The 26,190-nt window shown below is 40.3% G+C and overlaps 4 protein-coding genes across 4 annotated transcripts in view; 1 reads left to right on the plus strand and 3 right to left on the minus strand.

Annotated features, from left to right (window-relative positions):
* Positions 1 to 658: 658 nt before the first annotated feature.
* LOC106081303 (negative elongation factor D) lies at positions 659 to 3,567 on the minus strand. Its single transcript, XM_013243180.2, has 5 exons — positions 3,344 to 3,567; positions 2,562 to 3,274; positions 2,050 to 2,496; positions 941 to 1,422; positions 659 to 871 (listed from the first exon to the last, which is right to left on the minus strand). The coding sequence occupies exons 1-5, from the start codon at positions 3,401 to 3,403 to the stop codon at positions 840 to 842; spliced, it is 1,734 nt and encodes a 577-aa protein (XP_013098634.1). The 5' UTR covers positions 3,404 to 3,567; the 3' UTR covers positions 659 to 839.
* An 840-nt stretch (positions 3,568 to 4,407) lies between these two features.
* LOC106095487 (uncharacterized) lies at positions 4,408 to 5,999 on the minus strand. Its single transcript, XM_013262724.2, has 2 exons — positions 5,447 to 5,999; positions 4,408 to 5,390 (listed from the first exon to the last, which is right to left on the minus strand). Exons 1-2 carry the CDS (start codon positions 5,909 to 5,911, stop codon positions 4,500 to 4,502), a joined length of 1,356 nt encoding a protein of 451 aa, XP_013118178.2. The 5' UTR covers positions 5,912 to 5,999; the 3' UTR covers positions 4,408 to 4,499.
* A 3,135-nt stretch (positions 6,000 to 9,134) lies between these two features.
* On the plus strand, positions 9,135 to 15,917 carry LOC106081302 (DEAD box protein 52 homolog). Its single transcript, XM_013243179.2, has 5 exons — positions 9,135 to 9,418; positions 9,473 to 10,266; positions 13,364 to 13,697; positions 13,770 to 14,080; positions 15,545 to 15,917. Exons 1-5 carry the CDS (start codon positions 9,344 to 9,346, stop codon positions 15,915 to 15,917), a joined length of 1,887 nt encoding a protein of 628 aa, XP_013098633.2. The 5' UTR covers positions 9,135 to 9,343.
* A 152-nt stretch (positions 15,918 to 16,069) lies between these two features.
* LOC106081316 (protein halfway) overlaps positions 16,070 to 26,190 on the minus strand; it is a 29,124-nt gene continuing 19,003 nt past the window's right edge. The window contains exons 3-7 of the mRNA XM_013243204.2: positions 21,707 to 21,941; positions 21,524 to 21,640; positions 21,276 to 21,437; positions 16,553 to 16,660; positions 16,070 to 16,497 (exon numbers count right to left, since the gene is read on the minus strand). Of these exons, the coding sequence (XP_013098658.2) occupies positions 16,216 to 16,497; positions 16,553 to 16,660; positions 21,276 to 21,437; positions 21,524 to 21,640; positions 21,707 to 21,941 (904 nt within the window). The 3' untranslated portion in view covers positions 16,070 to 16,215. The remainder of the gene's footprint in view (positions 16,498 to 16,552; positions 16,661 to 21,275; positions 21,438 to 21,523; positions 21,641 to 21,706; positions 21,942 to 26,190) is intronic.

The raw sequence follows: 26,190 nt of genomic DNA on the forward strand, positions 1-26,190 counted from the left end.
AATACTAAGTATCTGCGCAAAATTTCAAGTTGCTAGCTTTACGCGTTCGACCGCTATCATGATTTCGATAGACGGACGGACGGACATGACTAGATCGAATCAGAATGTCGAGACGATCCAGAATAGATACACTTTAGGGGGTTCCAGATCAGTTTTTCGAGGTGTTACAAACGGAATAACTAGATTAGTATACCCCCATCCTATGGTGGTGAGTACAAAAAAATGCTATTTTGTCTTTAGAAGAAATTTCATTGAAATTTTGTCCTTAGAAGAAATGTCATTGAAATGTTGTCTTCAGAAGAAATTTCATTGAAATTTTGTCTTAAGAAAAAATTTAATGGAAATTTGGTCCTTAGAAAAAATGGCATTGACATTTTGTCTGCAGACAAAAAATTTCATGCAAATTTGGTCTTCATTTCATAGAAATTTTTTCCTTAGAGAAAATTTCAGATTTTATCTTAAGAAGAAATTTTATTAAAATTTTGTCTTCAGTAAAAATTTTCCACCTTTTTCACACTTCAGTTGCGGAATTACTAGATGTGCATAGATAACTATAACTACCACCAACGATTCTCATTGCAGTCTGGCCTGGGATTGTTCACCTTTAGCTCCCAGCAGCTGTTATAACCATTTCGAGAGCAAAACATTTAACACCATGTTGGTTTTCTTTATATTCATTATTTGAATATAATTCTAATTTATTACAAAAATGTAGTAAAATATAAATTTTACATTTTTTTAAATACAGTTAAAGAGGAAATATTCCAAAAATACTAGAAAATTAAATAAAGTATGTATAAAAAATGTTTGAAATCTGTAACTAATAAAGGAAAATCCAATTACACAGTGGTATAATGAGCTTTGCAATGGACTGAAAGCAAAAGAAAATAATTTTTTAAATAACAACAAATTTACATAGAGAATTCCAATCTATACTCACCAATAAATTCAGATACTGGATCATTGTCACCCTCACCACGCATTGTGCCCGTGATTTCCTCATTCTCCACCATAGGCAGAAATAATAACACAAATTCCGATGAATATGGATGTGTTATGGTCTCCAGTACTTCCGTTACAAAGTAACGTATCAAAGATATATCTGTATCACCTTTACCCCAACATTGCTTGATGTATTTAACCACAGGAACAACACATCCTCGTGTCAACAAGTTGACCATACGATCAAGTAACATTTTTTTCATTTCCAATTGTACCAAAATTTCCAGCTCATCTTGTTTGGACTCGAACAGGCGTATAAGTAGACTAAGGATTTGTTGATGTAAAGTGGGATGAACAGCAGCCACTTCGTCTAGAATGGCTAAATGCGTGGGGCAACTGTCTGTGGAAAGTTTAAAATATGATGGTTCCGTAACTGTGTTTTCTATCCAGCGAATAACACCAACACCTACTACGGGAAATCTGTAAGGAGGAGTGTAGAAATAAAAGAAGAATTATATCTGACGATTGTTGAAGATGAAGTAGTATGGCATTCTGGGCGAGCATAAGAGGACCCATGGTTAATCATGATTGATCCCGGCACGGGATAGCAGTGACCACCACACAGGCCAGAACATTGGGGTCCGATCTTAGCTGAGAAATACCAGGCGCATCCACAGGTTGCGGTTAGTGGAATGTTACATACAGAGTAGCTGCAATGGCAGTGTTGCCATTGGATATTTAAACGCGCCAATAACCTGTCTTGTCATATCAAGCATCATAGGCACACAGTATTTATATAAGAGCCGGTGCCGGCCGGCCTTTCATTGAGACTCACCGCTCGAGCTCTTTGGGCTCCTATTAGTGTGGTGTTCATTGTTATCACCAGAAGCTTCCCTGGGATCTACCGGGCGTGTACAGAGGTTACGGATGTCGAAATGCTTAATACAGAGTAACTATAATTGCAGTCGCGTACAATTAGCGGTATCAAATGGAGTCTCCATGAGAGGCCGAGCGGCACCGACTCTTGCTGAAATACTTAAGTGCATATGATGCTAGATATGACAAGGGGAGTCATCGCGTTTCCATATTAAATACACCTTTACTTACTTTATGCAATTATAAAGAGTTTGCAGTTCAGCTATCAGTTCCGTCGATCCCTTGTTGACATTACAAATGGCATGAACCTTTTCTATGGCTTGTATTGTACTTTTTAATTCCTCCTTGTTGAGGACTCTTTCCGTCAGGGGTCTTTTCTTTGCTGGTGTATCTACTACAGAGGCTGCATAGGCAAGCAGGAATATATACTTCGACTTATGTTCAGGATTTATTTTTACTCCAGCCTTAAAAAGTGAGTCAACCAACAACTCTAGGAATTGAGGATTTCTTATCAGATCTATAGGTGGTGGATCAGCTCCAGAGTAATTACGATATAGAACAGTGATATCAGCAGGATTAAGAGTGTTTCGTGACAACATTGAAGAGAGGGCTTGACAAGCCTGCGGATAGGCGGCGGAACCATTCAAGGCCATGGTTATGGGGGTAACATTTTGGTTGCTATAAAAAATAACAGTATTTAAAAAACTTTATATAGTCCCAATGGAATGTAATTCTGTGCTTACTTTTGCAAGGCATATTTCGTAATTTCCTGCGACAATCTCTTCATATTAAAACCACCTTTGGTCTCTTGACTCAACACTTGTATCAAAACCTGTGAGTACACATATGTATGTTGGCCATGACAAACCATACGGGCACACTCTTGTATGGCTCCTTGTATATCTTCTGGATTGCTAAGGAATTTCGATATTGAGGTCTTTAATACCCTAGAGAAGACTTCAATCTGTTGGGCCGCTGTGGATATTGAGGTTATTTCACTTTGAAAGCCAGCATCGGAAATTAGTTTTATAGTAAAATTCAGCATCAAACAATCGGGATATTCCTCAGCTAAACGATAAATCAATGAACGCCAAGTTGGATGATCTATCATTTCGGTCAACCAATCTGGTGTTTCACCTTCCTCGGTGAAAATCGTATCTGCCTTTTTGGGATCGAATGTCTTCAAAATCATGTCCTTCAAATGATTCTCCACCATAGCTTGAACATCGGTGACCTTTACGCCGGCCAAAATTAACCACTCAGCCAAAAGGTTTGCCATTTGAGCCACCGCTTTATAGTTTTCGGATAACATCATAATCACTTCCTCCGGTGAACCACCAGATTGAAAATACCTTTTCAATTGGGTGAATATGCCCGGCTCCATTATGTAGTCTGGAGTTAGAAATTTTTCCAAACATTCCTGTATGGTTTCTTGAGGATTATCTTCGGCCATTTCCTGGAATAATGAAGGTGAATTAGCAAAAAAAAAATTCACCTTCCTATACAAAATGTAAACAACAAGAACCTCATCTTCTCCCTTGGGTCTGCCTTGCTGCCAGCCGCTTTCATCATATTCCATTTCCATGATTTATGCCTGCACGCCGCTATTAATCACAAATATTTTAACTTTTTTTTATTGATTATTTTTTATTGTCTTAATTTGTTGTTTATTTCTTTTTTTGTTCTTCCAATATCGTTGTTGATTGATTTGGCTTCTCTTTTCTTTTCCTTTCCTTTGCTGCTGTCAGCCATCATGAATTGATCAGCTGTTTTAACTAAATTTCCCAATCAGCTGCATAAAAAATCCCATATAGCTGCCAAAAATTTCCCAAAATATACCGGCTTTATGTGGAACAGAGTTGTTAAACAATCAAAATTTTTTATTTCATACTACTCCCGCCCGGAATCTCTCAGCTGAGCTTTTCGTGACGACGATGAATACCACACAAATCAGAGTTCCAACCCGTGCCTGGTGGTTCAGCATTAAAAAAGTGTCTGTAGACCAAGCAGTAGGTTTGGTAAGAGTGGAAGTCCTTTACAGACTCACTTAGACAATTTTAAATCCATTGTGATACCACAGTAGCGACAGACCAAGGCTTCTGGCGGGAATCGAACCCACCATCACTGCACTGGTGATCCAAGCACGCTACTAACTCGGGTACCGGGGCATCCAAGCAGTATATCAAGCGAATTTTGAACAGCATTCATTCAGATACAGTAGGAGAATCGGGCAGTATCAGTGTGACTACTGACCTGTTACGGGATAACTAGAGCACCACACAGTGTGGAACTCTGTTTTATGTGGTTTTCAACGTCGTCACGAGAAGCTCAGGACTACCACAGGTTGCGGACAGTGGAGTGTTCCGTATACGGGGTGGCTGCGATATCCTCTTCATCTAACCCCAACTTCATTCATCCAATTTCTTGACTTATAACTAAGAGCTAACAAAAAACTTGCAATGCTTACTTCACATATTATGTATGTATTGTATATTGATAAAGTCTTCTAGGTTTTGGCTCGCAGAAGCTTCTTGATGGTGAGTGTGCCATACGGAATCTAAAGATTGCAAAGGCGTTATTTTATTAGTTTTTATTGAAAGGATTTCTTTTTAAGCAGACCAGTTGGCCTACATATACTTGGTAAAATTTTATTTTTATAAAAAATTTAATTTTTTTCTTCTTTACAGTGTTACTCTATCGATTAAGTCACTTCTTTTCTGAACCCCCAAAACGCTTTGTTCACTACCTACAGTACTAATCGGACTATTGGTATCTCTGGCCCAATTGAATTTGACCACTTCACGTTTGCGTTCCACATAATCATCTTCAATGGCCACACTTAAATTATGCAAAGCACATACCGTTTCCAAAATTTTACGAACTTCAGCCAAATCTCGGGCTTCCAAAGCGTATAAGGCATTAAACCTTTTTGCCATAATATCTAAAGTGTCTTGTCCCAATTGCAGAGCTGGTTCCAATAGACGATTAAATTCATGTTCCTTACGGAAGCAAGGGCTTGTAATGGGTTTCATTAGATAAGCTTTAAGGGGAAAGCTTTTATTGCCAATCAAATAGCAACCTTTGGGCATAGTGTTCTCATTAAGAGCCAATATTTGTCCCATGGGAGTTTCATCAAATGAGTAATCCTGCTCCAACTCCACAAAACAATCTATGACTTTTTGATCCACATTGCAGACAATTTGTAATATTATGGGTATTTCAGCATCTTCCGAAGCTAAAAATATGTCCAAACGTTTTATTGCCAAAACACCAAAGAGATTGGGAAATATTTTCAATTGGGGGTGTTTTTGAAATCCTTGCAGCTGTAGCTGTTGTGACAAATGTGAATTGGGCCACTTGATGTAGGACTCATATTTATCTGAGATAATATGCCAAAATTGACTTATTATGGCCTCACAATCCGTTTGAGAGATTTGAAAACGTCTTGAAATTTCCTCAAAATGTTCATCGGTGGTCAATTTCCATAAGGATAAAGAGAATACAGTTTGGGCAGGCACACCAGCAGGGAATGTGGACTGCGACAATAAATGCTTGATAAATTGAAAGGTTTTCTGAAAGATATCAAAATGGTAATTTTCTTAAATTGCAAAAACCTAAACAAACTCACAAGAAAGCTCATTTTACTCATATGCAAATAGCCTTCAAACTCTATATTCTCATATTTATTCAGCAGATTCAACTCCTTGGGCTTCTTAAGCAGTCTACTGGCCGACCCTTGCCTTTGGCGATGCTCATAGAATTTCTCTGATTTTTTTACAGTCAACCTCTTTCTAAGTATCTGTCCACTACTTGTGGCAACTGTTTGCTTTTTATGTGATGTCGATGTTGGCTGTTTTTCCTTTGTCGCTTCGTCTAGAAATTGTTGTTTCAGGAAGAACTCTTCGTCTTCATCATCTGCAGCAGTCAAAAGAGGAAACCTCATTTCATTGTTATCAACATCTGTGTTTGTTGTCTGGTTACTGCTACTATGCCAAAGAAAATGTTTAGGTTTCTTAAGGCAATTACCCTCGTCCACGAGTATATCCTTCGTTATTATCATGGTAATATTTGTCAATAACGCACTTTCTTCCATTTTTTTCCCCCAAAAAATAATTATTTTCACAATTGTAAAAGTCTGACTGCCTTCAAAAGCTGTGGACCCAATGACTTTTGTCCTTAAAGTCCTTACCGGCCTAATAGTTGTAAAGTGGTAACTCTCTTCTTATTAGTATGCAAAAATTCACAATAGAAACAGTACACAACCTAACTATTATTATCGATATGTGTTCTATAGACCCAAGAAAAATATATTAGGAACTATAATTTAAAGCAAATAAAAGCGCACTACGTTCGGCTGGGTCGAATCTTATATACCATACCATCATGCTTGCATTTTTTAAGATCTTTGCACGATTTCTCTTTATAGACAGAAACTAAATCTTATATATAAAAATCAATTTGTGTTTGTTTGTAGGTTTGTTTGTATGTTTGTTTGTATGTTCCTTATAGACTCAAAAACGGCTGAACCGATTTTCTTGAAATTTTCACTGATGGTGCATAATGATCCCATGGTAAAAATAGCGTACTACGTTTTTTGATATCTGAAGGGGGAGCGGAACCTCCCCCTTACCCAAATTTTCGGAAACACCAGATCTCGGAGATGGGTAGTGCGATCTAAGCGAAATTTTGTGTGCTCTCTTATAGTAACCTACAAACAAAAATTTGCTATCCAAATTTCGGATATCGGGGTGCCTAGGGAGGGCGCCCCACCCAAAACTTATCAAATATATATTAAGACCAATCATGACAATATAAGACTCAAGCGAAAGGTATTTCAGATTAAAAAACGTATATGATATCCAATTGTCGGACCAAGTGTTTGGGGTACGACCACAACCCCCAAAACACCCCTAAATCGGACATATTTACCGACCATGGCAATATGGGACTCAAATGAAAGGTATTTGAGAGTAAAATACGAATCTGATATCCAAATTTGGAACAAAGTTTCTGGGGGTCCACCCCTTCCCCAAACAGGACTTATTTACTGACCATGGCAATATGGGGCTTAAATGAAAGGTATTTGAGTGTAGAATATGAATCTGATATCCAGATGTGAGACCAAGTTTTGAGGGGCCGCCCATCCCCAAGAACATCACCCAAAAAAGACAAATCTACGACAATAGCAATATGGGGCTCAAATGAAAGGTCTTTGGAAGTAAAGCACTAATCTGATATCAATGTTCAGGAAAAGTGTCTATGGCGCCACCCCACCCCCATTACACCACCCAAATAGGAAGTATTTCATGACCATTGCAATATGAGGCTCAAATAAGAGGTATTTTAGAGTAGAACACGAATCTGACATACTTATATTTTCAAAGCCAAGTCACTGAGTGGCCGCCCCATTCCCTAAAACACCCACCAAATCGGTCATGTTGGCCGACTATGGAAAAATTGAGCTCAAATGAAGGGTATTTGGGAGTAGACCATGAATTTGACATCAACATTCGGGACCAACTGTCAAGGGGACGTCCCACCACCATAACAACCCCCAAGTAGGACGTATTTGCTCACCAAGGCAATTTGGGTCTTCAAGACTATGGAGGTCGATATTCATAGTTTTTAGGGCCCATACCCCAAACCGGTATTTGAGATTAGAAAACGGATTTAATATGCAATTTTGAGGCCAATGGCAGAATGGGTTTCAAATATAAGAGAATAGAGCACGTTGCTAACATATTTTCAGGGCTTCTCGTTTGGGGGACCACCCCACTCCCCAAAATACCCCTAAATCGGGCATATTTACCTGCCATGGTAGAGCAAGAATTGATACCCACTTTCGCGACCAATGTTTTGGGGGTCTACCCCTTTCCCAAAAACCCCACAATCTGCAATCAGACATTATGAAAATATCGGGATGAAATAAAGTATTTTAAGAATGGAGTACACCTTACATCCAAACTTAAATTCGTAGACCAATAAATATGACATGGGATTCAGATAAAGGCCCTTGTATTGTTAAACTGTTTGTCCAGCGATATACTATTTTCGTAGCATGGTATTAAACTAAAAGCTCTTTAATTGTCGAAAATAGATATTCCAAGGAACATTTTGTTCCATATAAAGTAAAAGAAGGCGCAGCGGAGCGGGGCCGGCCCAGATAGTAAGGGTAATTAGAGTTAATAGAAAGAAATCCGATAATTAGCAAAAATTGTCGGATAAAAACTGCACTTTCTAGAGGCTCAAGGAGTAAAATCCGAAGCTGGGTTTATAAGGGAGCTATATCAGGTAATAAACCGCTTCGTACTATGTGTAGGATAGCTGTTGGAGCTAATTGGAGAAGCCAGCATTCAAAATCGGTTTACATGGGAGCTATATCCGGTTTTGAACCGATTAGCACTATGTTTGGTATATCAGTTAGGAGTCAGATTTTGCAAAATTTTTGGTAAATCTAATAAGAATTGCGCTCTCTAGAGACTCAAGTAGTTGAGCGTTGATTGTAATTTTTTTATTCACGTCTGGTTTTTGCAAATTAAAAAAGTTTCGAGAAATTGAAAAAAAAGTACATGGACATTTTACGGTTTTTTGTGGTTGTTTTCGCGGCAATAACAAATCATCTGCTTGGAATATTTGATATTTTCACCATCACAATTTTCACATGCGTATTTTATTGTTTCCATAATTGATTCGGCTTCTATTTCTTGGTGTTGTCTCGTCTCGTTTATGAAAGGATGCTCTGGTATACGTTTTTCACGTAATTTATGAATTTCTCTGGGCCAGAAAAAATTATAAACCGTTTTCTTCTTCTAACCTCGGCAAACATACTGCTGCCCAGCCGGAATTTGACATTACGAATTGTAAACAATCCACCAGGGTTGCACAGAAAAATGTTGTTGCCGGGCAAATGACCCTACCTTCTAAAATCTTGTACCATGTATTTGTTTTAAGTTAAAAATTGTTTAGTTTTTGCTCGTTTTGACAATTGTGTGCAGAGTTGCATTGCTTAATGCGTTCATTCTGTTTCTGCCTGAGCTAGATCTAGCAAATTATCGAAAGTATTATAGATACTATCGATATAAAATTTTTTATGTGCATTGCATATTGCTTCCAGGATGCACTTTTTTACCAATCATGGTACAAATCATGGTTTCGTATAAATTGATCTTCTCATTTTTGTTTGATATATAGGTGATGGGAAATTTACGATCGTATCGATATTTATTATAAATATTGAATTTTTCGATTATCGATAGTTTGCCAGCTCTAGCCTGGACAACGTTGTACTGGATAGATGTCATTACCATTTAATTTTCGCTGCCCTGCACTGTATAGTACCAAAACCCAACAGGGCTATTGTGACTATAAGCCCTTGTAACTGAACTGACCTTTTGTTTCTCGGCTACCATTCACAATAGCCACTATAGCCAAACAGCTGACAATTGTGACGTGAAAACTACACGTGCACGAATTGTGCAGAAATAGAAGAGTTTATAAACAAATAAATCACATAAACGAAATCGAAATGGATGCACATGATTTATTTCGCCAATTAACAAGAGGTGTTAAATTTACAAAACGTAGCAATGCAAAGCCTAAGGTATTTATTAAATTGTAATTAAATAACCCCTATTCAAGTAACACATTCCTTCAGAAATCAATATCGGAAAAAGTGACCAAAAGCGATGAAGAATTGAACGTTAAGGAGGAAAGTATTGCAATCGACAATGGAGACGATGATGAATCTATGGACCAAGAAATTCAATCCAATGGGATAAATTCCAGTGAGAGTGAACAATCTGAAGTGGAGGACGAAGAGCCACAATCATTTGAATTTCTATCTGGGGTCACAAGTTCCTCCAAAAAGTCCAAAAAGAAAAAGAAACTTGCTTTGACCGGGGAAGAAAAGGAAAAACAGTTGCAAGATGAAATGATAGCAACTATACATAAAGAAAATCGCATAGCAGTTTTGGGCAAAAATATACCACCTCCCATTACCAGCTTTCAAGAACTTCACACCGTTTACAATATGAGCGAACGATTGGTGGAGAATTTAATAAATTGTAATTATGCCCAACCCACCGCAATTCAAATGCAAGCTATACCTATTATGTTGCAAGGACGACCCCTGATGGCTTGTGCTCCCACTGGATCGGGTAAAACAATAGCATTTTTAGCTCCCATCATTAATGATCTGAAGGCACCGAAAAAGGTTGGATTTCGAGCAATGATTTTAGCTCCAACCCGTGAATTGGCACAACAAATCTATCGGGAATGTGTACGTGTGTCTGAGAAAACAGCATTGAAAATTCACATTATAAGCAAAGTGAATCAGGCAAAATTAAAATTGGGTGAAAATACCTCAAAGCGATTCGATATATTGATTTCAACGCCGAATCGTGTAAGATATTTGTTGCAACAAGAGCCGCCGTTGTTGGATTTAAAAAGGTATGCGAAAATTTTAACCAGTATAATTAAAAAAAAATTAGTTTTATTTGGCAAAAAAATGGATCTTATTACATTGTCCGAAAAATTGTCTTTTATGTAGTCAACTAGGTTTCTTTGTCCCTCCCTTAAGTTGTTATTGTAGCATTTTGTTGTGATCTATCTCTGGGTTGTTGTTGGTGTAGCAGTGCCATGGGATTGAGTTGTTATTGTTGATGTAGCAGTGTGTTGTGTTCTATCTTTTATTTGCTTGATTCTGTCGAGTATCCAGATCCAGGAACTCTATGACGAAGTTAGTGTGCGACCAGAGGGATCCGGGGATTGTACACTGAGTGGGTCTGGCTGAGCAGTTTAACAAATGACGAGTGTTGTGAGGGCCCAGGTCACAATCGGGACACATATCCTGCACGTTGGCATCAATCCTTGTTGTTGTTGTTGTTGTTGTTGTAGCAGTTTGTTGTGTTCCATCTTTCGTCTGTTGGATTCTGTTGAGTATCAAGACCCAGGAACTCTGCGACTAAGATGGAGTGCGTCCACAGGGGTCTGGGTCTGGCTGGTCAGTTAAACAGGTGACGTGTATCGTGTGGTCCCTGGTTACAATCGGGACATACATCTTGCACGTCGGCATCAATCCTTGCTCTGTAGGAGTTGAGGCGGCTGCATCTGCTGGAACGAAAATGAGCCAGAACTACTCTGGTTTGCCGGGCGAGGTAAATTTCTTCATGTGCAATGGGAGGCGGTCGTTTTCCAAGGACTACATTCACCCGGTAGCCATTTACCGGATCTGCTACCGTGTCTGCATGAATGTTGTCTAAACCTGCTTGACATGCTGCTTGATCTAGAGATTCTCTCTTGTAGATAATATGTAGATAATCTGCTTCTGGGCGGTGGATATCTATTCACAAGATGATGATTTATATGGTCCCTGCGATAACAGACCAGGACGTATTGCTTAGACAGCATTTAATTATGTCTTCGCACCGGTAGGATCTTTGTCTCCTGATGGAGGTGGTCTACGTGAGAGCTGAGGACACAGCCCGTCGCAGTTTGTAGAGCGGCATTCTGACAAATCTCAATATTATTCCACTGCGTGTCTCATAGCCGACGAGACCACACTGGCACTGCATAACTTACCACAGATCGGCTAATTGCTTTGTACGTGGTCAACAAAGTTTCTTTGTCTGCACCCCAAGTGCTGTCGGCAAGTAAATTGAAGACCTTGTTTCTACTTTTGACTTTATCACAAGTTGCTGTGGCACGTGGAGAGAATGTGTAAGAGCTGTCAAATGTGACGCCAAGTATTTTGGGACACATGATGGTCGGAATCATTTCTTCATCGACCATCACATTCTGCTCGGTATTCACCTCTCGCGTATTTGTAGTGAACAATGTGACTGAAGATTTGATGGCAGATATCTTCAGAATTCTTGCAGCGAAGTTCGTTGAGGTAGACGTTTAACCTATCGCAGATGTCAACAATGGGTGGTGGGCCTGATGCCATGATCTTGCAATCGTCCGCATATGATACGATCTCTATGCTGTTTGGAGAAACTCCTTGTTTCACTCTACGGGAACTCCCTGTTTCACTCTACGGTGCTTCGACTTCTTATCCCTAAATTCCGCAAATGACTGGCGACCACACAGATAATTCGCGATCCAGCGATTCAGGCCTGGCTGGAGGGACGTGTTGGCGATGTCCTCAAATAGTTTGGCATGGCTGACCGCGTCGAATGCCAGTACCACGAGGACCGTCCTATCACATGGATGACTGAAGCCACGGCAAATGTGTGCAGTGATGGCATGCAAAGCAGTTGTTGTGCTATGCAGTCTTCTGATGTCCAGCGAATGGAAATTCTCCTACGAGGCTCGGAAGGAGTAATGCCTCAAGCGTTGTTGTTGTAGCCACATTTTCATGTGGAAGGACCGATGGTCGCGGGAACAAGTTAGCCATTGGTTATTTAAATTCGCTCAGTATTTATGCAAGAGCCGGTGCCGCCCGGAGTCTCACTGAGACTCCTCGCTCGATACCGCTCGATGCTCCGTATGGAGCATTCCACTTTGCGCAACCTATGGACGCGCTCGCATTTAAGCTTCTGCTTCTTGTGACACCATTGAACACTACACAGATCGGACCTCAATGTTCCAACTAATGTGGTGCTCACACCTATCCTGTAGGGGGCCCTCAAGCGACTCCGGCTTACTCGGGTCCTTTCCAGGCTTCAGTAACTGGATCACTCTGCCCATCTTCCAGCATTGGCTACTATAAGAGTGTTCAAAGACAGTTGAGGACAGTTGTAAGGTACTCAACTCCAAGTAAATAAATGTAGAGATACAGTCCTTAAGTTTTTATTGTTGTTGTAGTCACATTTTCTGCGGAGGTGAGCAAGCTCGTTCCGTTCCAAAGGACCGATCGCCGCGGGAACAGGGAACTTGACTTTTTGAGCTTCTAGAGAGAGCAATTCTAATCCGATTTGCCAGAAGTTTTGTAGAACGGCTTCTCCCATGACCTTCAACATCATGTTCAATATGGTCTGAATCGATCTATAGCATGATACAGCTCCCATATAAACCGATCTCCCGATTTTGCCTCTTGAGCCCTTACAAGGATTTATTCTTATCCGAATGGACTGAAATATTACACAATGACTGCTACTATGGCCTTCAACATTCAATTCATTTATGGTCCGAATTGGACTATAACTTGATATAGCTCCAATAACAAAACAGTTTTTCTTTGTTTGCCTAAAAAGAGGTACCGCACATAGAACTCGACAAATGCGATCCATGGTGGAGGGTATATAAGATTCGGCCCGGTCGAACTTAGCACGCTCTTATTTATTTGATATAGAAACCCTCAACAACAAGACATTAAAACGGGTCTTAGAAATCTCACTCCTACCACGACAAGCCAATGGGATACCTCTTTCCTAACTCAAGCAAGAATTTTTCTAAGACAGCTCTTTTCTTGGGTATTTTTTCTAACCATTCGTCGTTAATGGGCTAGACTTATGTCAACTCTTGTGATTCTTGTCCACTCTTTTTTTTTAAGATTTTTCATTTACTCCCACTTACATATTTCTAATTTCCTTTCTCATTACAGCATAGAATGGTTCATATTGGACGAAGCCGATCGCTTAATGGAAGAGGGGCAAAACAATTTCAAAGAGCAATTGGATGATATTCTAGCTGCATGCACCAATCCCAAAAAGAAATTGGCCTTATTCAGTGCCACATATACAGTGCCCGTTGCCAAATGGGCGTTAAAAAATTTGAAAAATTTAGCGCGTGTAAATGTTGGCGCACAAAATGCAGCCACCGAATGTGTTGAGCAAGAACTGTTGTTTGTGGGCTCAGAGAGTGGAAAGCTGTTGGCAATGCGTGATCTGGTAAGAACTGGTTTAAAGCCACCAGTTTTGGTTTTTGTGCAGAGTAAGGTAAGACAATTAGCTTTCATTTTTTTTTCCTTCATACATGTTAATTATCAATTTTAACATCTTCTAAATTAGGATCGAGCTAAACAGCTATTCGAAGAACTTTTATATGATGGCATTAATGTGGATGTTATACATGCCGATCGCACCCAGCAACAGCGTGATAATTGTGTGAAAGCATTTCGTGAAGGTCACATTTGGGTATTAATTTGTACTGAGCTGATGGGACGTGGTATTGATTTTAAGGGAGTTAATTTGGTGATTAACTATGATTTTCCACCATCAACCATATCTTATATACATCGCATTGGGCGAACGGGAAGAGCGGGTAGACCGGGAAGAGCCATAACATTCTTTACACAAAACGATACCACAACTTTGAGAAGGTATTTAAAACTAGTAAGAGTGTGCTAAGTTCGGCCGGGCCGAATCTTATATACCCTCCACCATTTGTCGCATTTGTCGAGTTTTTTTGCGCAGTATCTCTTTATAGGCAAACAAAGAATAATGAATAAGGACTGTTATGCTATTGAAGCTATATCAAGTTATAGTCCGATTCGGATCATAAATGAATTTATTGCTGAACATTGTAGTAATCATTGTGTAATATTTCAGTTCATTCGGATAAGAATTGCGCCTTATAGGGGCTCAAGAAGCAAAATCGGGAGATCGGTTTATATCGCAGCTGTATCAAGCTCTTGATCGATTTACACCATATTGCACACGTATGTTGAAGGCCATGGGAGAAGCTGTTGTACAAAATGTGTGCTAAATCGGATGAGAATTGCGCTCTCTAGAGGCTCAAGAAGTCAAGATCCTAGATCGGTTTATATGGCAGCTATATCAGGTTATGTACCGATTTCAATCATACTCAGCACAGTTGTTGGAAGTCATAACAAAATTGGATAAGAACTGTGCCTAGCGGCTCAAGAAGCGGCTCAAGAAGTCAAGATCCCAGATCGGTTTATATGGCAGCTATATTAAAACGTGATCCGATATAACCCATATTTGTGCAAAATTTCAAGCGACTAGCTTTACTCCTTCGAAAGTTAGCATGCCTTCGACAGACAGACGGACGGACATGGCTGGTTCGACTTAAAATGTCATGACGATCAATACTTATCACAGTTTAAGGAAGTTATATCAAAACACCTCATGCAAAATTTTATCTAAATAGGATGAGAATTGCTCCCTCTAGCGGCTCAAGAAGTCAAGATCCAATATCGGTTTATATGACGCCTATACCAGGTTATGGACCGATTTGAACCATAGTTCGCACAAATGTTGGAAGTGATACCAAAACACCGCGTGCAAAATTACAGCCAAATCGGATAAAAATTGCGCCTTATAAAAGCTCAAGAAGTCAAGACCCAAGATCGGTTTATATGGCAGCTATATCAGTTTATAAACCGATTTGAACCATACTAAGCATAGTTGTTGGAAGTGATATCAAAACACTAAGTGCAAAATTACAGCCAAATGGGATAAGAATTGCGCCCTCTAGAGGCTCAAGAAGTCAAGACCCAAGATCGGCTTATATGGTAGCTATATCAAAACATGGACCGATATGGCCCATTTACAATTCCAACAGACCTACACTAATTAGAAGTATTTGTGCAAAATTTCAAGTAGCTAGCTTTACTCCTTCAAAAGTTACTGTGCTTTCGACAGACGGACGGACATGGCTAGTTCGACTTAAAATGTCACGACGATCGACAATAAATATACGTTATGGGGTCTCAGACGCATATTTTGAGATTGACGAAATTAGTATACCCCCATCCTATGGTAGAGGGTATAAAAATCATGTACGAAACCATTTGGATAAATTTAAAAATTTTTTATTTCAGCATTGCCGAAATTATAAGAAATTCGGGAGGTAAAGTTCCTGAATTTATGTTAAAAATGAAAAAACCCAAAAAATCTGATAAAAAGAAATTGGCTAATTTCGCTCCCAAACGCGAGGATATCTCAACGAAAATAAAACCCGAACAGGAAAGACAAGAAAAGTTAGCCAAGGTGGAGAAATCATTGAAGAAAAAACAAAAATCTCTTAAAGCGGGCGATGAAAGGGAAACTAAAAATTCCAAGAAATTGAAAAAAGTACAAAAATTAAAAAACACCCAAACAAATACAAAGAATGGACTCGAAAATCGCAAGAAAAATCAGCCAAAACAAAGTTCCATCGTCAAAAAGGCAAAAAAGTTCAAATCCAAAAAATAATAAAATTTATCACTTTATTATAATTATAGATGTTGCATAAGCTAAAATGTGTATACAAATGTTGTATATTTAGTTTTCTTTTGATTTTCTAAAACATGTATATGTTTGATATGACTTATATATTTTAATTGCACTTAGTCGTTGATATTACATAGTTGCTTGTTTTTTTTTTTTTTTTTGTAAAATTATAAAATTATTTAGGCACTTTGTTTCCAAAAAAAGTTACACATGCTCGTCGTTTTAGCATGTTTAACATTTAAAGCTTATTACTTTCTATTTCTTATAACTAAAAAACTAATTATGACTCACAAAGCCAATCACATGGTAATTTTGGCATTTTACTCGCCGGCCATGGCAAATAGCCAGCAGTTTTGAACACCCAATAATCGTAGGAAACTTTTGTTATCAATGCTATCAAGAGTATTACTTCGGTGGCTATTAAATAATAAACATAGTCTGTCCAATCATGAGGCGATTGGCATACTTTTAATTCCTGTAATTCCATAATACGTTGCGGCATGTTACGGCACATTATTTCGTTGTAATCGGGTATGTCGCGGCTTCTCTTCAATAGCCATAGCTTGAATTAAAGACAATTGTAATTAAATTAAAATAAGCTTTTATTATAGACTTACCTTCAAAACTTTGGCCGAGTTGCAGTCACACATTAGTTTATTGCCACCCAAAAAGATAACACGGCCAACATTACTATCTAGGACATTTGTCAGCAGATATTCGGGAAGCTAAAAACAAAAAGAAAGTAGTTATAAATCATATACACTTTGCTTCTTTAAAGTTATAAACTGCCCTATTCTGAATAATAATTCCCTGGGAGTTTATTCCCTACTCCCTTTTCCCCTATTCTGAATAGCAATTTACTGGGAGTTTATTCCCTAATACCTTTTCCCGTATTCTAAACAAACTTCAAAAAGGGGAAATATCTCTCAGGGAAAAAAGGAGCTATTATGAATCGATATAAAAGGGAGAATGAGACGGTAAAACTTGGGAAAAATTCCCCCAAACAAATAGAAGGAAGCTTGGATAAAAAATTATTATTTACGAACAATTTAAAATTTTTCACTTTTTCATAAAAATCAAGTACAAATTTGTTAGGTTCTTCCGGTTTAAATGTCATTTATACATCATAGAAGATTTGCTTAAGTTTTCGATTTTATTGGCACTCCGTTTCGAGTCGGATACTTAAAGGAGGTCCTTTATTATTGAGGCACTCAATGATGTGCAAGAAGTCTTCTGCCTGTTCCTCAATGGAATGTTCGTGGGCTATTATTCAAAGATACTTGGCGCCACATTTGGCAGCATTAACTCCACAGGAGTTAGGATAAATCCATAAGTCGCTTTTCAGGCAGCACTATGTCCAGCAGCCGTCCCAGCCACCAAGAAAAACGGCCGCCACCCGGAAATGTCGATTAGATCTTCAAGTTCTAGCTCCATAAAAGTAGGCCTTTAGATACAACGGCGTAACAGGCAGACCAACACAGCATTTATGACAACGAAGGAGAAACAAACCTCTATATTACGATTCAGCCACCTTAACTCATTTCGGCAAGGGAAAATGCCAACATCCAGGATGTGTGGCCCACATGCAACCAGGGACAACACGACACAATTAATCTGTCTATCAGACCACTCTGGAAGTATCTAATTTAGCCAACGATTGTTGGATGAAGATGGAAAGTTGTTGTCACAACACAGAAATATGGTGACAAGCTGAAGGCCATAACTGTGAAACTATTAAAATGAAAAACTTAAAACAAACTTCACAAAAGCAACACTAAACATGTTTGCAAACTTTTTTAGCAACCTTTATAACTTCTGTTTTGCTTATTTTTTCATTTTATGTTTTTTTTTCCAAAAAATAATAGTCAAATGTTTGGCCAACATAACAGTGACTGACTAAAAGAGATGCGCTTTGTTGTTCAACCGTCATCCTGAGATTGCCAGGGAAAGAATGAAAGCCGTTTGTCACTTCCGTGGCCTCCGAATCGATCAAAACTATGACAATTGCCGTGGACGAAGTTACAAATGTCAATCGCAGCGCCAAGTCATCAAAGGCGGTGACGGAATACCTACATTGATATTAAAGAATCTGGATGTACCGGGAATCCAGTATATCTCGAAGGTCCGTCCTTGAACGCTATCATAATTCGCGATGTCTGAAATATAGGCAAAATGATCCCGTTATTGAAACCGGGAAAGGACTCGTGCAGACCAATATCCCTTTTCTCAACAATAAGCCAAGATGTTTGAGGAACAACTCCTGCCGAGCCTTGATGTAGCATTTCCAAATTACATAGCACCAAGCCATAAGACTGTTCTCATGACGCTTGGCCTATCGAAAGCTTTCGCTACAGTAAACGGCTACACAATTTTGGAGTACATCACCAAAGTGTCTCTGCAGCCAAAACTGACAATTTGGAGTACGAACTACTTGTGTGGTCGCCGAACTTCAGAAATCGAGGCCCCACAGCGTGAAACTGGGTTTCATTGTCCCCCACTGCCGCTGCAGCTACTCCGTATGGAGCATACCACTATCCACAACCTTTGGACCCGCCCAGTAGCTCGCAGCTAAGCTTCTCATTACAGCAATGAACACCACACATATTGGATCTCAATCTTCCAGCCTGTGTTGTGCTCAAAGCTAACCCGTGCCGGGCCGGGGTTCGACGTTATCAAGATAGTATCGTATAGGTCACATGGGTGATTGACCGATCATCGCTTCTCACGCTCTTTGATAACATCTGCGATAGGATATATTTCTTCCTCACCGAACTTGTGCTGTGTATTTTGCTCAAAGAAATTTGAAGATATCCTCCACCTAATCGTCAGTCGAATTGTTAACTACATGAACAGCGGAAGCACTAAGTCGGCAGTTGGAAGTGAAAGTTAGTAACGTAACGATTTTTACCACCAACTTTCACAAAATACTTGGTGTCACATTTGACACCCTTTAAACGTCATTCACACAAGCTACTGCATTTTATGAAAAAGTCAGAATTAGAAACAGGGTCCTTAAGGCACTTACCAGCAACATTTGGGGCGCCGACAAGAAACCTTTTTGCCTACATCCAAATCAATTAGCTGGTCACTGGTAAATTATGCAGCGCCGGTGCATACTCGTAAGCGACAAGCAGAAGAATAAAGTTCAGACTTTTCAGATTGCTGCTCTACAAACTGTGTTTTCTTAGTTCGCACTTGGATCACCTCCATCAGGCGACAAATATTCTAGCCGTGAGAAGACATAATTAAATACTGGGTGCCCCGGTAGCCGAGTTTGTAGCGTGCTTGGATTACCAGTGCAGGCGTCGTGGGTTCGATTCCCGCCAAAAGCCTTGATCTGTCGCTACTGTGGTATCACAATCGACTTAAAATTGTCTAAGTGAGTCTGTAAAGGACCTCCACTCTTACCTAACCTAACCTAAGCAGTATATAGTAGGCTGTTGTTATTATTGTAGCCAAACATTTGTATGTGCAGGTAGCGATGCTCGTCAAGTTCCTATAGGTGGTCAAGTTGCTTCCGGTCCGTAGGATCGATCGTGGAAACGTGTTGGTGATTGGTTATTTAAAGGCTCCAATAATTCTACTTGTCATACGGACATCAGAGGCACTCAGTTTTTAAGAAAAAGTCGAAGCCGACCCACCGATTGTCCACGACTGCAGTTACAGCTACTCCGTGTGGAGCATTCAACTATCCGAAGCCTGTGGGTGCCTGGTTCTAAGGGACTTTATTTCACATCATATTTCATGGCATTCTCCCCTAGGCAACGACCAGCGGGCAGAGCTTTGGCAGAGCGGATTGAAGGCTTCACGTTTTGTACAGTGAATGAAGATGCCTCCACCAAGATTACGAAGAGATGCATCAGCTCGCCAGACATTTCCATTGCCTTCCCTGATCTCCTGAGTGACGTATTCAGGTAAGCCGTCTTTTTTTTTTTTTGATCAGATCACCTCGTCATAATTCTCACTATCGACCAACCTCACGGAACGGGATAGCTGTGAGCACCACACAGGCCGGAAAATTGAAGTACGATCTGTGTGGTGTTAATTGCTGTCACGAGAAGTTAAGCTGCGAGCTACCGGGCGCGTCCACAGGTTGCGGGAAGTGGAATGTTACATAAAGAGTAGCTGCAACGGCAGTCGCGGACAATTAGCGATATCTTGCACAAATACTGAGTGCCTACGATGCTCGATGTGATAAGGCGAGTTAATGGCCCCTTTATATAACCAATGGCCACCCTGTTTCCGCAGCGATCGGTCGTTTGGCCCGGAACCAGCTTGCTCAACTACAGAAGCTTGACGAGGGTCGCCACCTCCACATAAATATGTGGCTACAACAACAACAACCATCTGGGCTGTTATTGCAGGTACCATCCGAATCATCATCTTGTGGACAGGTATCCACCGCCCCGAAGCCTTAAGGTGGATCTACACGATCTAAAGCGTGGGGTTCAGCGCTTCAAGAGAGAATCCCTAGAACAAGCAGGTCTAGACAACATTCATGCAGATGCGGTGAATAGCTACGGGTGAATGTGGTCCTTCGAAAACGACCGCCTTCCATTGCACCAGAAGAAATTGACTTCCTCCGGCAAACCAAAATAATTCTGGCTCAATTACGATCCTGCAGATGCGATGAAGTACCCAGCCAGACCTACTCGCCTCAGACCCAGATCCTTCAGAACGCACCCCACATTTGTAGAAGAGTTACTGGATCTGGATATTCGACAGAAACAGACAAAAGATAAACACAACACACAGCTACAACAAAAAACGTGTCCCCGCACGGGATACCTATGAGCACCACACAAGCTAGAACATTGAGGTCCGATATGTGTGGTGCTGTCACGAGAAGCTTAGTTGCGAGCTACCGGGCGCGTCCACAGTTTGGGGATAGTGGAATGCTCCAACCGGAGTAGCTGTAACTGCAGTCGCGAACAATCAGCGGTATCGAGCGAAGAGTCTTAGTGAGAGGTCGGGTGTCAACGCTTCTTGCACAAATACTGAGTGCCTACGATGCTCAAAGTGATAAGGCGAGTTAATGGCCCTTTTATATAACCAATGGTCACCCTGTTCCCGCGGCGATCGGTCGTTTGGACCGGAACGAACTTGCTCACCTACAGGAGCTTGCGATTTACTTCGATTCACAACCCTCAGATCCATCTGAATGGAACCCCGCCCTAGTTACACAGTTCCAGTAAGCAGGCTCTAGCAGACGCATGGATGAAAACACAAAGCACTGCTACAACAAAAACCCTTCCCCTACCCTCACTTCTTTGCAATGCTTTTTTTTTAATTTGATTTTAATTTTTAGAGCTCATGTAAACCACATTTTCCCCGTCTTACCCTTTTTAAATGGTTATTACGCAAATATAACTTTTGGAAATGATCCATAAATTGTGTGCCTTCCAAATCGTGCATTGACTCAATGCGATTATTATCAGCAAAAAGCTTCACAATACTTTGGTATGTGGGATTATTGTGAAAGTGATCACCAATGACACTAATCTAAAAACAGAGAAGAAATCTCATGAATAAATTTTAGATAACAATAAATCTACTCAATGAAAAAGAATAGAAAAGAATATACTCACATTATTGTTGGTAATATTTAATTGAAATGTATTTTCAGGCAATTTTGGTGGCAATTCCGTTAAACCCAAATTCGAACAGTCCACACGGCAAAAAATTTTATTTTTTGAAGGATCACCCTAAAAAGAAAAAAATAATACTTTTAAGATGTTATCAGTTTGTACTTTTCTTCGCTTTCCTCTTACAGCTGAAAGCATGTGTTCTGGATCACAGGTACAATTTCCTTTTCCCTGTATTACCGGACAATCTGTGTAGAATCTTCGTATGATATCCAACTGACTTATCGCTATATAATCCGTTGAGTTGAACCAATTGAAGGCTGAATCCAATAAGCAGTAGGTACTATTTGGAGCAACAAATTTGAAGGAACCCCGGAATATGGTAGCCATCAGATTATTGCATAGCATACGTTTGTTCATCCTGAAAACAATAGTAAAAAAAGAAACATAAAATCAAAATAACCGGGAAAATTCGAAATTAATGAAATTTTTGATAAAAAAATATAATTTTCTTCAAATCATAGGATCCTGGAATATAGGACCCCCCAGAAACGATGGCTAAGAGTATTATTTGAAAGTGAAGCGGCCCCCAAACCGGTCATATCAAATATGTTTAAGTTAGGACAGGTTGATGGAAGTGCGTCTAGCACCTCGATTGCTAGCCCATTGCTTCGGAATTTTTAGGTCAATTGCGTCTATTCTAGATTAATAAAAAAAATTCTCCAACCTAAAGAAACCAAACTGGCATTGCTATGGCCTGCCAAAACCCCCATCAGCAGTCGTACTTTCTCATCCTGACACCAAGTTGCGAGGTGTCTCCCACGCTGACAGGCACCCTGCAACTATAACATCAGCCAATGTCTATTCGGAAATAGCGTTCCAAGCTCCTCGACCTTCTGCGCTCATTCTAAAATCTCTTGACACCAAGTTTCGAGGTATCTCCCCCGCTGACAAGCACCCTGCAACTATACCATCAGCCAATGCCTATTCGCGTAGACATCGAAAGTCTGCTCACGGATCCCTTAGTATGGCCCACGCTCATTGATGACTGGTTTGTAAGCAACCAAATTTCCAGCCTCTCCCTGTTGATGGCAACAAATTCAGCTAGTCATGATTCGGAAATGCACCTTGCGTCCGCTATCCCTAGGTGGCACCGAACCTAACAAAATCTGATGACCTCCCAACTGAGGTTCCATGCGATGGTGTTCATCGTCTTAACGAGTAGCTCAGCTGGGAGCTACCGGGCGCGTCCACAAGTTGCGGTTAGAGGAACGCTTCGTATACGGAGTAGCTGCATTTGCAGTCGCGTACAATCAGCGATATCGAGTGGAGAGTCTCAGTGAGAGACCGAGTGGTACCGATTTAAATACTGATTGTCTATGATACTCGATATGATAAGGCGAGTTATTATTGGCGCTTTTTAATAGCCAATGACCATAACGTCCCATGGCGATCGGTCCTATGGACCGAAACGAGCTTGCTCACCTTAGTGCTTGACGATGATGGCTACCTCCCCATACAAATGTGGCTACAACAACTAAAGAGCCTTCAGGGCTACTAGAATGTCCGCGTATATCATGAATGTTCGATCACCGCGAGGTAAGCAAGACTACCGTGAGGTAAGCAAGATTAAAAGAATGGATCAATTCCATGGCAGCCACGTCCCATGGCAATCGGTCCTATGGACCGAAACGAGCTTGCTCACCTTAGTGCTTGACGATGATCGCTACCTCCACATACAAATGTGGCTACAACAACTAAAGAGCCTTCAGGGCTACTAGAATGTCCGCGTATATCATGAATGTTCGATCGCCGCGAGGTAAGCAAGACTACCGTGAGGTAAGCATGATTAAAAGAATAGATCAATTCCATGGCAGCCACGCACCGGATTGGCCCGATGTAACCCTCATCGACAAGGGCTGCCGCCTCAGTGTACGTGTTCGCCTCTTTTCGTCATGGGAGAGGCACATCTCGGAGTACCTTCTCCGCACGCTTCTGGTCCGTGCCGGGATTGAAAAGAACCCCGGCTGCCATTGGGATTGGCCCATAGATCGTATAATTCTTTTGCGATTTGTCTGAATTTTTGCACGACTATTTCTGCTATTACCTCTAACATCCATCCAAGACAAGTATGACCTGAATCGTTCCATAATATGATATAGCTTTTATCTCTTGGTTTGACTTCTTAAGACCCAAAAGCATCAATCGAGAGATAAGTTTATATGGGAGCTATATCAGGTTGTGGATCGATTCAGGCCATACTTGGCTTGGATATTGGAGGCAATAACAGAAATCGTGCAAAATTTCAGACAAATCAGATAAAAATTGCATCAAATTTTCAAACTAATCGGATAAAAATTGCTTCATTTAGGGTCTCAAGACTACACTGAGAAGCCAGGGACTGCTGAGATCTGTTTAAGACTGCCTGAACATAATAAGGTCCTGCCGGCGGAGATCCGGGCGATCATGGAATGCATAAGGCGATTAGTACTAACGCGAGGACGTCAAGTGTGAACATATTTACGGACAGTAAAATGGCCATAAGGGCAATAACAACCAGGAGGTTAAGATTACGAACAGTCTTGCAGTGTAAGGAGATTAAAGCCTGCTCTGAGGATGGCACAATCCACATCGTTTGGGTGCCGGGCCATAACGGAATAAGGAGCAATGAAAAGGCAGACAATTTGGCAGTGGAGGTCAAAGAACTGCCGACGATAAACGAAGCTTTTCGGGTCGACGTAGTCCTATTTAAGGGCGTGGGCGACAAACGCCTACTGTGGAACAGCAAAACAGTCGGTAGGACGGCGAAAAAAGGGGCTCAAGAAATATAATCGGAAGATATATTAGTTTATGGATCGATTTGAACCATATTTGAGGTGGATGCTGGCGGTCATAGAAAAGGCCAGAGTGTAAAATTTTAGCCAAATCGGATAATAATTGCGCCCTGTAGGAGTTTAAGAAATCTATTTGGAGGAGGTCAATTCAACGCCCACCGCTGAAAGTAGGCGTGGCATAGATCATATTGACTTCATATTTTGTCAGCGTCGTCTTGTGCAAAATTTTAGAGTCCTAGCGTCTTGCTGTGATTTGTTGGCTCTAAAACCCCTGATTGGGCCCATAGTGCAGAGCAAGGATTGATGCCAAAGTGCAGGACTTATTGACTTGGACGAACCGTACTTGGCATGCCTGTTAGAAGTCATAGAAAAACACCATATCCAAAATATCAAGCAAATCGAGTAATAATTGCGCCCTCTGAGGCTCAGAAATTCACACTGGGAGATCGGGTTATATAGCAGCTATATCGGGTTATCAACCGATTTAGAATATGCTTGAAACAGTTGTTGCAAATCATACTAAAACGACATTTGCAAAATTTCAACCAAATTCGGGGGATCGGTTTATATGGCGGCTATATCAGGTTAAGGTCTGATTTAGACCATATTTGAGACAGTTTTTGAAGTCATACCAAAACGATATGTGCAAAATTTCAACCAAATCTGATAAGAATTGCGTTCTCTAAAAGCTTAAGAAGTCAAGACCCAAGATAGGTTTATATGGCAACCATATCAAAGCATGGACCGATTTGGCCCATTTACATTTACAGACGGACGGACATGGCTAGATTGTTTTAAAATGTCATGACGATCAAGAATGTACATACTTTACGGGTTCCTAGATGCATATCTCGAGGTGTAACAAACAGAATGACGAAATTAGTATACCCTATGGTGGTGGGTATAAAAATGCTCTTTGGTGTAAGGTTGTCCAAGTTGAATTTACTCCTGTGGGAATTAAAAACTGATTGGATTGCGACAACGACAACAGTACCTGCTACCATAGCAATTTACTCGTTAATATCTTTCGTTTGATACCTATATTGCCTAGGTTGGAGCCCATCTACCAAGGGCATTTTTTTGCCCTGCGGGTCTTGGCCCCAAAAACGAAACTCAGATTGGTGTTTTTGGGCTCAAAACTAGGAAGGGGTTGCAAAAATTCAAAAAATTTTGGATGCACTCTATAAATTTTTCTTTTTAATCAAAGCTTGCTGCAATCATGTCCGCCAGTAAGTTTTCTTTATCAACCTGGTCAATAAATATTGGGTTGCCCAAAAGTAATTGCGGATTTTTCATATAGTCGGCGTTGACAAATTTTTTCACAGCTTGTGACTCTGTAATTGCATTCTTTCTTCTGTCAGTTATCAGCTGTTACTTTAAGCTTGCTTTAGAAAAAAAGTGTATAAAAAGTATATTTGATTAAAGTTCATTCTAAGTTTTATTAAAAATGCATTTACTTTCTTTTAAAAAATCCGCAATTACTTTTTGAGCAACCCAATATTTGGCCTCTTGTACAAAAGTAGGAATAGCTTCGTATATATTTTTCAAAATGAAATCTGATGATGTCAGAACATGTCATATGTCATTTCCCGCCATTCGCGGGAATTGGCACTTAGATCTGGACGCAATACCAGACATTAACCAGCTAAGGGGCGTGGTTTGGAAAACAATTTGGATTTTCTTTTTTTCGTGGTTACTTTTGGTATTTAGAGCGCACAACAAGCATATGTCCATATTGGCATGGGCATTTGGCGAACCCAGCCAAAATTCCTGGTGGGAGGTGGCTAAAACCCTTTGAATAGCAATTAAATGAGCAAATTTTGTGGAATGCCATAG

Source organism: Stomoxys calcitrans, chromosome 4 (genome assembly GCF_963082655.1).
Source record: "Stomoxys calcitrans chromosome 4, idStoCalc2.1, whole genome shotgun sequence".
Taxonomy (NCBI): Eukaryota; Metazoa; Arthropoda; class Insecta; order Diptera; family Muscidae; genus Stomoxys; species Stomoxys calcitrans.

What these genes read in the sequence shown, in the direction of transcription:
- LOC106081303 (XM_013243180.2), bottom strand. Translation starts at nt 3,403, where the DNA reads ATGGAAATGGAATATGATGAAAGCGGCTGGCAGCAAGGCAGACCCAAG. An exon ending in ACGAAATATGCCTTGCAAAA is followed by an intron (nt 2,497 to 2,561) that starts GTAAGCACAGAA and finishes TATTTTTTATAG; the next exon opens with CAACCAAAATGTTACCCCCA. An exon ending in ACTCTTTATAATTGCATAAA is followed by an intron (nt 1,423 to 2,049) that starts GTAAGTAAAGGT and finishes TCCTCCTTACAG; the next exon opens with ATTTCCCGTAGTAGGTGTTG.
- LOC106095487 (XM_013262724.2), bottom strand. Translation starts at nt 5,911, where the DNA reads ATGGAAGAAAGTGCGTTATTGACAAATATTACCATGATAATAACGAAG. An exon ending in TGAGTAAAATGAGCTTTCTT is followed by an intron (nt 5,391 to 5,446) that starts GTGAGTTTGTTT and finishes GATATCTTTCAG; the next exon opens with AAAACCTTTCAATTTATCAA.
- LOC106081302 (XM_013243179.2), top strand. Translation starts at nt 9,344, where the DNA reads ATGGATGCACATGATTTATTTCGCCAATTAACAAGAGGTGTTAAATTT. An exon ending in GTAGCAATGCAAAGCCTAAG is followed by an intron (nt 9,419 to 9,472) that starts GTATTTATTAAA and finishes ACATTCCTTCAG; the next exon opens with AAATCAATATCGGAAAAAGT. An exon ending in CCGTTGTTGGATTTAAAAAG is followed by an intron (nt 10,267 to 13,363) that starts GTATGCGAAAAT and finishes TTCTCATTACAG; the next exon opens with CATAGAATGGTTCATATTGG.